At 38.6% G+C, this 11,390-nt stretch overlaps 1 protein-coding gene across 1 annotated transcript; it reads left to right on the forward strand.

Moving 5' to 3' along the window:
• The first annotated feature begins 2,215 nt into the window (after positions 1–2,215).
• LOC146485207 (uncharacterized) lies at positions 2,216–10,701 on the forward strand. The gene is made up of 5 exons (XM_085103608.1): positions 2,216–2,471; positions 3,293–3,579; positions 4,460–4,574; positions 5,661–5,897; positions 7,577–10,701. The coding sequence occupies exons 1-5, from the start codon at positions 2,375–2,377 to the stop codon at positions 7,888–7,890; spliced, it is 1,050 nt and encodes a 349-aa protein (XP_084959734.1). The 5' UTR covers positions 2,216–2,374; the 3' UTR covers positions 7,891–10,701.
• The last annotated feature ends 689 nt before the right edge of the window (positions 10,702–11,390 follow it).

Consider the following 11,390-nt stretch of genomic DNA (forward strand, 5'->3'; position numbering starts at 1 on the left):
ATATACTTCGACTCGCGAAATCCCTATCCTTTCATAAACCTGAAGCGTGGAAAAGGTACCCCTTTCGGGCGAAGCCTCCCCGTTTAGGCCATTATAGGGAGTACCCTCCATCCCCGGGATATTACGACGATTACTAGTTTGGATGCACTGCCACTGAGCTACCGGACACTTATGGGAGATAGTTTAATGGCCTTAGCTTCCACGAGTCTCCTATTGCCGGCTTTCACTGTCACGCCTTGCATTGCCGTGTGCATGAAAAAAAAATTGAAACCATTCCATGAATGAAGTCAAGAAATTGACACGTTATAGATGATAAGTAAATAAGAAACCTGCCCAAGTTTTAGGTCTGTGCGGTATTCCGTACTCGAGTTATTTGACAAAATGTTTCACTCAAATTTATAAAGCTTAGTATGGAGACGCCATGTCGGTGTCCCTCTGAGGAACACCAACATGGCGGCCGGAAATAGGAAAAAACATCGGGAGTTCACTTTTGCCAGAAAAGAGGTTTGTTTTCCCTTGTGAATTTCAGAATGTTAAGATAAATATTTCTCCTCAAACTTTAATTGTTTAGAATGCTGAAAATCACTCGAAGAGGCATTTTTAAGATACAGAACAGCTTTGTCACGGCCTTCCTCTTTATGTCACGCACGATGAAATTGAAACTCTCCTATTTTCAAAAGGAAGTACGACATCGAGCTAAGAAATTGTTGAAAGACACATTTTTAGGTAATCCTTCCTTGAATGAAGGTAAAAATTTTGTAGGCCTTCTGGTTATGAATTCTAGAATTTGGTGACATCACGTGAAAGCTCAGCGGTAGATCATGACCAAACAACTAGTAGTCGGAAGATCCCAGATTTTCTTTTTTCTTCGTCTTCTTCTTCTTTTTTTTTTGAGCATGCTTGTGTTACTGACTAAGCAAGTGAGAACACAAGCTACATAAGTATAAGGACAGACGCACGGGCAGGAAACAATTTCTTGACGGAATTCTCGATACCACTTCCCCTCGATCAACTTGTCTTGTGACGTGTTTGTGCTCATGTCATCCCCGTTTTCAAAACTTCGACATAAGCATAAGCATAGTAAGCCTGGTTTTCACTAAGACATAAGCGGAAGCAGAAGCATAAACGCAGTTTTATCAAGTGAGAACACGTGCTACATAAGCATAAGCATAAGAAGAACGAACACGTTCGCTCTTCTTGTGCTTATGCTTATGTTATGTTATGTCGCCGTTTTCACCAGTGAGAACAGGGACGACATAAGCATAAGCACAAGCACAAGGCAGTCAACCGTTTCGTCTACCATCTTTGTTATCATTGGACGGAGCTGGTATCGAGAATTCCGTCAAGAAATGGTTTTCTGCGCGTGCGTCTGTCCTTCTGCTTATGTAGCTAGTGTTGTCTCTTGCTTATCTTTATGCTTATGCTTATGCTTGTGTCTTAGTGAAAACCAACATTAAGAAGTGCGAACGTGTTCGTTCTTCTTATCCTTATGCTTATGTCGCCCCCGTTCTCATTAGTGAAAACTGCGACATAAGCATAAGCACAAAGACGAACGTATGTGTTTGTTCTTCTTTTGTTCATCCTTTTATGCTTATGTCACAGGAATTTTCACTTTCTTTAGCAGCGTTTGTGTTTATGCTTAAATTCGGCCCGCGGGGAGATGAAAATGAAAGGAACATCACAAGTCCTCCGCGATTATTGATCTTCTTCTTAGTATTTAAGACACGTACCATTCCCAAACCTTTAACTGATCGGTTATAAGGACTAATAAACGGCGCTGGCTCAAAAATAATAATCTCAGGCATCCTTTATTAGATCAATATGTGTCAAAAAAAACTTGTTACGATCCTTTCAGTTTTCAAAACTGAAAATCAATATGTAAACTATGTATTCATTGAGTTTTCCAACCTGTTTACATAACAACAATTTCCTTCTTACTTAACTAAACAAGATCAGTTGCTTATTAACTAAACGTTCCATTCTTCCCTTTCATTTTAGTGGGAATTTCTTAAATTATTTAAGTAAAATAAACCTGGTACAACAATGGTAATGACAAAAAGGGAGTTATTCGGTGTGATGTTTTTCAGCATTCATATGTGTGCATAATTGGTGACGGCATCAGCACTTTCGCTTGTAGTAATTTATATGTTTCTTCCTTAAGACGGTGAGAAGTGTTTATAATTCCAAACCGTTAAAATTGCCAAAGTAAAGAAAAAGGTGTTAATTCAGCCTTTTGTTCAACATTTAATTAACCAAAGGATAGAAGTTTGTTGTAACCACCACGCAACCTGCTTGCGTCAGTTTCGTATTTCCTTTGCTTTACGCGGACACACGAAGCTCACGTCTTTCCAAAGAATTTTGCAACGTCCGTTGAATGCAGAGAAAAATGGAAACCTTTTCGTTATTTGTGAAAGCAACACTTATCGCGTTGGCGATGGTCGCCTTATGGTCAACAGCTCACGCTGGTAGAGGTAAGGCTGGTACTTTTCAATTTTTTTTAGCATGCCGTCTTTTTTCGGGGTACGCTCTGAAGAAATAATAACGGATCTCATATCCGATGATATTCGTATTTATTATATACCACACAGGTGAATAGTACTATTCGCAGACGCTGATTGGCTAGCTCGGAGGTGATTAGCCAAGTACTATTCACCTCCGAGCAGCCCAAGAGAAACAAGATGGCTTCCCTTTTAGCCACGCTTACTTAAGAGGAATTTATTTCGATAAACGAGGCGGCTGTTAAAAAAAATACATAAATGGAAATAAAGTTTGGGTTGATGGCATTAAATGGTAACTTATTTAATCTTTTCAATCTCATATTCCAAGGCGAAAAATGAAAATGCAATCCCTTGTTTACGAAAACTGCCGAGCACAATAACAATAAAAACAATGAAATATCTAATATTTTTCAGGATGGTTTCAACAAATGGTTTCAACAAAAAGACGAATTTAAAAGAAAAATTGAAGAAATGACACGGTAGGAACTAAACAAGTGTCTCCAAAAGTTTTATTTGTCTGCAAGAAAGCGAGACAGAACTTTCTACAATAAGAAATTGCTTACCGCGTACCATTTGTCGGTATATTTTCAGAAGTAAAATAATTTTTTGGTTTACTAGATATTCAGCTTGTGTGGTATGTAATAAAACAATTGTTCCCCTCAGTGTCGGTGAAAGTGATGGATATTTATCCATCACTATTCACCTCCACTTCGGTGAATAATTGTTAAATATATACCCTTCTCATCTTCTCAATTTCTCATTTCACTAAAGCGAAACATATCCTCTTATTTCAGAGTTTGAAGCTAAGAAAGGAATAATCAGCGGAAGTTCATCGCGATATGTCAGTTTCCTGGTAGAAGAGTTTTCCTCTCTGAAGCTCACCAGTCTTGGTACACATCTTGTTATAAGCGCTATGAGATGTGGCTTCGCCTGTTTACAGATAGCTCAATGTTCCTCTTTTAATCTGGCTGCCTTCCCAGACTCCAACGGAAACCTGTTATGCGAGCTGCTCCCATCCAACAAGTATAACAACTCGGATAAATTCTCACCCAGCAATTTCTATCACCACTTTAGCATCGAGGTAAGTTAAGCAGTGAAAGTTTTTTTTTTTTACTCGCTATTTTTCTTAGACGAGGCAACTTTATTGGGAAGATTGGAAATGGGGTAGGAGGGGGGGGGGGGGGTCTTTTTTGAATTCTTGGCTAGTTTCTCAGAAATTTATCTGAGAACTCCGGCTCATTCGTAAATGTTTGATGTTACCCTAGCAACCAAATTTTTAGCCGCAGATCTTTAAACAAATTCGAATATTCGAATATTTCTCTTTCTTTAGTGAACAAATATTAACTTTGTATTGCAACTTTTCAACAGCACCTTGCGCGCTTGCTAAAAAATTACCCGAGACCACCGTGCGCGCCTAGTTTCATCAAATCAGGAAACCTTCCCACACTACAAACACATTTCTTACTTTTTTATTAAAAGAATCCTTGTATATATACACGCGTGGAATTCTAGAGTGCTTAGCTCCTCGGGTTTTAGCCTCTGGGCCTAAACCCTTCGGGGGCAAAAATTATTTAAAAAAAATATTAATTATTAAAGTCAGCGCGGGCTCTTTGTCCCCCCCGCCCCTACACACTCCTCTGAATATAATTAATTCTCTCAACTGCAGTAATACTTATACAGCTATTTTGACAAAGGTTGTCCAAAAAAGGAATAAAAGCGTACGCGGCAATGCCAAAAGGTAGTCTGGGAAATACCCAATAAATTTATTGGGTATTTTCTAGACTACCTCTCGGCATTACCCCGCGGATTCCGGTTACCGTGGCCGTGGTCAGAGATAGGAAAATTCTACCCGCTCCCGAAGCCAATCATGTTGCAAGATTTTCAGGATACCGCCCGCTCACGAACAGAGAAAAAAATTAAGGTATATTAATATCATATCAAGTATTATTATTTCTTCGCAGTCACCTTGCAGCCGTTGGCCTTGTAAGAACAATGGCAAGTGTGTGTCACTGTACGAGGAAAACAGCCACGTATGTCTTTGCAAGGAAGGATTCGTGGGAAAGAACTGCGAAATAGGTAAGAAACATTATCATTGATCTGTTTACATGACGTTCCAAACAAGAAACAGCTGGTGAATTGTGGCTTTCAGTTCTACGCTATAAGCAAGCTTTGGGGTGAATATTGTAAGTATCAACCAAGACAATCCTGAGCTGACATCACACATAACGACATAGAAAAGAAGCTGAGTAAAATCGAAATTTCTCCTACGGGTTTATGGACACAATCCGAGTGTGAAAGCAAACTTTGTCTCATCAATGGGACATGCCTCGACCAAGTCAACTCCTGTGGGTGGAAACGCTGTCTGGATTTTCAGGAAATAGCTGTGAGATCGATTAGAAAAAGGGTTTGCTTGTTGTCGCCAACGACTTCAATTATTTCAGGCTAACTGACTAACTGCTGTCAGGGGCACCCAACGGATCATTTCGGTAAATTACCTGTTCGAAAGGCCCTTAATCCCCTACAATTTTCTAAATGGAATTTTCACCACAAACGTTCGTGATATGGGGAATTTAAGGTCTAGTGTTTTTGGATTGATAAAAATGTCGTTTCGGTTAACGAAAAAAGGTCAGCTAAGATTTTCGGAAAGGAAATAAGACCTGAGGTTTTCGGAAAATGGACAAAAATGCCCTAGTAATTTCGAAAAGACTCAAGTTCCCCTAGAATGACCAAACAGATAAAAATATTATAGCGCGGCCTAAAATGAACCTACAGAGCTTTAAAGGCATTCCAGATAGCCTAAAATAGCGTTTTAAAGAATCAGAGAGAAAACTATCATTGGGTGCCCCTGTGCTGTATGGCTTGACTTCCTGCCTGCTTGAATGACTGACTGACTGACTGACTGACTGACTGACTGACTGACTGACTGACTGACTGGCTGTCTAGCTGGCTTACGTACTGACTGGCTCGTGCCTGACAGCAACTGACAGCGGGACTGACTGTCTGACTGCCGACTAACTGTCTCAATGACTGACTGACCAAATGAATGTTTGAATGACTGACTGAGCTTTTTGTTTTAATTGGCACGTGCGTTTTATAGCCAAAATCATCTATTCCTTGCATATGCCTTGCTTACAACTATTTATTTGTGTTTTTGTTTACTAGGGTTTTCGCTCAACTCTACAATAATTTCAGACAGCGTGTTCTACCTCAGCAATCTAGCAATGTTCCTTGCCCCTGCCGTTGGATATGATTCGAAGTGGCTGCTGTGCTATCGAGCCTCAACTCATGGATGGAAAGTCAATGGATTCCACATCGGGTGTGACGGAAAACGCCACACCGTCACCATCATTCAAGTGCACCATACATACATATTCGGAGGATACACGGACATTCCTTGGGGTAAGTATATGTTATTTACTGGCCGCGAGAACTGTATAAAGAAAGAAAAATCTGCCCGAGCATTTTTTCGTACTAACTAAGATAAAAGCATTTCTTTTTTGTTCTTCTTTCCTTCGCTATTTGAAAAGAAAGCTTTCCCAAAATCTCTTTATCTACGCGCGTAATTTAATTCGTTTTGTCGGTAAAATTGAAGGCACTACTATAACAACTTACTAAGATTAACATCAACTCTAAAAACATTTTTAATCTCCTCCAATTCTGAGATCACTAGCTTTTCATCTTGCTTTCAAAAATGGTTAAGGTCTTCTTTTTTTGAAAAAATAACTATTAATCTGTAATTTAAAAGTTGTGATCTTTAATTTCTCTGTTTTTCTTTTTTCTTGTTAACCAATATTTATGGAAGGACATTTAATCTTGAAGTTTGAGAGGAAACCTTATTTTCCATGGTTTCTTTTAGCTTTCGTTGCCATTTCAACTTCCTTGCTTTGCTTGTAAATTTGTGTTCCATAAATCTCTATTTTTAAGTATGGGAAAACATAAATAAATAGGTTTTTGTTTCCATTCCGTATTTTCTATCGTTAATGTAAGTCAATTGGGCAACCCATTGTGGACGATAACCTGCCACCTTTGTGCCATAAATTATTAATGTTATTGAGAATGATGTATTAATCAGTAAATGACACAAGCATACACTATTATTATTATTATTATTATTATTATTATTATTATTATTATTATTATTATTATTATTACTATTTCCAATCTGTTGCTTACCCTGTGCTCCTATCAGAAGTCGAACCTAAGACCTTCCGATTACTAGTTCGGATGTTCTACCACTGAGCTACAGGAGACTCGTGGGAGCTAAGGCCATTAAACTAGGTTCATGAGACAAACATCCTTCATACTGCTAGGATTGGAATGTCAATGTGTGGCAAATGCGCAATGGAAATAATGTGATGGAAAATGTTAAGTCTGTTGAATAAATGAAAGCGATGTATTCATCAGTAAATGACACAGGCATACTCGGAAAAAAATCCGAGTGCTCCTATCAGGAGTCGAACCTAAGACCTTCTGATTACTAGTTCGGATGCTCTACCACCGTTTTTTTTTTTACCATGACAACCGTTTCCCTCGTGATCGAGGTTTATCGGTTAAGTTCAGCGGAGTAAAATGCTTTTTTTATACGTTTTTGCGGATTCTGTCACCACACACGACTTAATATCTTATTTGGAAGGTTCAGATTACTCTACACTGCCAAAATTATAGTAACCAAAACTAATCAACACGATTGGGAAACACAACACTTGAAACCACTTAAAAATAGGATATCAGGAGTTTTCTAAAAAAAAACCCCAGGGATTTATGAATCTGCGAGCATCTTTTCTTCTATATAATCTTTCATCCGCAGTGCGTATACATGTTTTCATATATTCATATTCATTTATTCTTTGCGGGTATATTATGAACTCAGAACATGACCAGTTACCAGGTTGATTGATAGCTCAGTTGGTAAAGCACTGCACCGGCATCGCAGAGGTCATGGGTTCGGAAGTTGCCAAGTTTATGAGATTGGAAAAAATGTGTCAGGTGTTTTAATCCTTTACCTCGTTTATTTCCAATACGAATGGCGATGTTTATACTGGTGTTTCTTAATTTCTTTCTGTTGTCCTGTTGTTCAGAGTCCATTAATGGTCATGGTACCACTACCGAAGCCTTCGTTTTTTCTCTGCGCAACAATGAAGACATCGGGCCTTTTAAAAGTATGGTGAGTAACCCATCAAAAGCAATATACAGGAGCCCTGCTTACGGTCCATTATTTGGTGCCACACCAGCCGACATCTTCATTGCTGACGAGGCAGACAGTAACAGCAATTCACAAGCATTCTTTGGTCTCTGCTACTCTGTGCCAAGCGGAGTAAATAACAACCGCACAATTCTAGCCGGGGCTCCGAACTTTACACCTGATGACTGGGAGGTTTTCTACCTTGCTTAAAGGCGCAGTGTCACCTATATTTTGTTTTACTTGGAATAGCCAAAAGACATATTTGAATCGATGTAATAGTCGCAACAATGGTTAAGTTTTGTTAACGACAAATTACCCTACTAATGCACAGAAACTAGTATTAATTATGTTTATCTGTGGATAGCTAGGCTACGATGGAAATGGATTGCAACTTGAAAAGTTCTTCCTGTTCATTGTGGAGAGATCACTAAAAACAGTGAATATAGCTTGTTCTTCCCCGGAAAAATCCCGCTCAAACAGCAATTTCATCTTATAAAAATTGTTCCTTGATCAGATTCTGATTCGTTGATAAAAAAAAAGTTCACATACCGCCTCTTAATTGCAAATTTAATTAAATGAATCATTTTTAACTAGAAAACGTGTGAAATATAAATTTAAAGATTTGTTGATTTGATGCAGTTTCAATTTTTCAAACCATTTCCTATGGGCCGCACTGTAATTAAAATTGATTAAATCAAGTACCTGATGGAAAGAGATAGACAAAAGTGGTTGCATTTTACAGTACTCGTTCGATTTTGGCGTACTGGACTTTTCCAACTTGCAATTGGATTATAAGAGGAAATATCTCAGTAGACTTAGGAATGTTGTATATTAGTCTAAATTAAAGCATAAAGATTTTATAAATTTGCTACAAAGACGTGTGTGCAATGTGAATATTTTAAGAGGCTGAGTAGAAATGCGTGGATTTTTAGATTTTGGGGGCTTTTAAGGACAGATTTCATTATAATTGTATTGTATTGTATTGTATTGTATTGTATTGTATTGCATTGCATTGCATTGCATTGCATTGTATTGTATTGTATTGTATTGTATTGTATTGTATTGTATTGTATTGTATTGTATTGTATTGTATTGTAAACTTTATTTATACACGGTAAAATCATCAGTACTCAGATAATTATAATTATGTAAAATACTGTTTTAATTGTTTGCCGTGTGGGGCTATGAGGTAGACATTAGGCGATTGATTTCGCTTTTAAACGATTGAAAGGAACTAATTGCTCTGACTTTTTCAGGAAGATTATTCCATAACAATGTCCCACTGTAGCAGAAACTGCGTTTTAGGTAATCATTACGGGGCTTCGGCAGAGTAAACTTATGATGCTTATTCCTTAGTTCGTAGCCCGTGCTGAAGGGTGTAAACAGGCCTTGAAGGTACTCTGGAGTCTGTTTATTTACCGTTTTAAACATAAGTTTCATTTTTAATTTCATTCTTCTGGTAGATACTGAGGTCATTCCATCCTAGTCTAGCACGAAGGGCAGTAGCACTAGAATAATAATCAGACTTGGTGATAGCCCGTTGGGCACGATTTTGTAGTTTTTGAAGCTTGTCGGCCAATTCGTTACTAAGACCGTCAAATACGGGACAGCAGTACTCAAAATGTGGTTCAATGAGTGCTAGATAAAGAAGTATTGCCGTGTCTTCATTTATAAAGGGCCTTAGCCTTTTAAGTGTACCAATACCAGAGGAAATAAACTTAGCAATTTCGTTAACCTGTTTGGACTATGATAAATGTTGGTTAATGTAAATACCCAAGGATTTAGTGTGACAAACTCTGGTTATTGCCTGCCCTTCGATTTGTATTTTGAATGAATGGGTAACAGTATTAGCAAGTCTTTGACGCGAGCCTGTTACCATTAACTCGGTTTTAGCAATATTTAGGCTTAATCTATTCGCCCTCAGCCAATTGTGAAGGTTACTTAGTTCACTATTTACTAAAGTTTCAAGCTTCGATAAGCTACTGGCAGCAATGCTGATACTTGTGTCGTCAGCATACGTTCGAGGTACTGATTTAGTCAAACAGTTTGGTAAGTCGTTAATGTATATCAAGAAAAAAAGTGGGCCAATAAGGCTTCGCTGGGGAACTCCACAGGTAACAGCAAGCGCACCAGATAGCTTACCATTAACTAAACACTTTTGATGGCGGTCACTGAGGTATGAATCAAACCACTTCAACGCATCATGTTCAGCTCCGTAGTTAACTAACTTGCTTAAAAAGGATCTTATGGTTTATCGTGTCGAAAGCCTTCTTTAAGTCAATAAAAATTACTCCATTGATGAAACCATTACCTATATTGACAGACCAGCTGTTGGTAGCTTCTAGCAAAGCTGTTGGTGTACTATAAAGAGATCTGAAGCCAGATTGACAATTACCTAAAAGATCGTTATCATTCAAGTACTTGTAGAATTGATCATAAATTATTCTTTCAAAAACCTTAGCAACGGTAGGGATAATCGAAATTGGCCGATAATTATTGTCATGTTTTCTCTTGCCCTTTTTAAAAACTGGGGTAACTCTGGCTAATTTCCAGTCTAAAAGAACTATACCAGAACAGAGAGACTGATTAAAAATAAATGTCAAAGAAGGTGCTAGAATGCGTGCGGCTAATTTAAGCAGCCTGGGCGGCATATTGTCCAGATCAGTCGCTTTCTTGACTTCTAGATTTTCGAGTAATTTAAGGACTTCACTAAGACTACAGCTGTTAAAGGAGAATGTTTTCTTCGTAGGGTTGAGATAATATTCTGGTTCGTTAACACCCCGGGATATGCCTTTGGCCAGATCATGCCCAACGTTTGCGAAATGGTGATTAAAGGCCTGAGCCGTTTCAGGCGCAGAATTAATTTTGCTTTTCCCAATTACGATTTAAGCAATGTTGATCTTTATGTGTTGGCGAAAGCACAATTCATTAATTAGCTGCCATGTTTTATAAGGATCTTTACTTTTGTTAACTAGGTTAGTTTCAAAATATTTTCTTTTAGTAGCTTTAATTAAATTGTTGACTTCATTTCTCGCAGCCCTGTAGGCGGCCCTGCAGTACTGATCTTTACGCTGTACGGCCTTCCTTTTTAGAAAGTCCCTTTTACGCATGGGTGGATGGATGGATGGATGGATGGATGGATGGATGGATGGATGGATGGATGGATGGATGGATGGATGGATGGATGGATGGATGGATGGATGGATGGACGGATGGATGGAGGGATGGGTGGGTGGGTTGTGCTAATTGAAACTGACAACGAGCGGAAAGATGACCGAACAATCTGCGATAATCCACAGGACACACCTTCTGGCTTCGGCTGTCCAAGAGGGTAAAACCTATCCGAAAACCAAGATACCTTTTATTAGACAAAAAGTTAGCCATCATGTCAAAAACAAACAAACAGGCGAAAACAAATTATGACGAGTCAGTCTCTTCCTCGTGTGATGTATCAGAGAATTAACTCTGTAGCGTATGTTAAAGTGCTAAATGAACACATGAAAATCCTGCTGAGAGCTATCCCTGGTAAGGAAATGCAGGATCGCACGAGAGACAGAAAGATCTAGAAAAAATATTTGACCTTGGCAGGAATCAAACCCACGACCTCCAGATTTTATTGCCTGTGGTTTAACGACAGAGCTACGAGGCCAGGCGAGAGCAAAAGATGGGTGGTAATGGTGGGCAGTCGCAGCAAGTGTAAGCGTATGTGA

The sequence above is a fragment of the Pavona decussata genome, unplaced genomic scaffold, assembly GCF_977016875.1.
Source record: "Pavona decussata unplaced genomic scaffold, jaPavDecu1.1 SCAFFOLD_27, whole genome shotgun sequence".
NCBI lineage: Eukaryota > Metazoa > Cnidaria > Anthozoa > Scleractinia > Agariciidae > Pavona > Pavona decussata.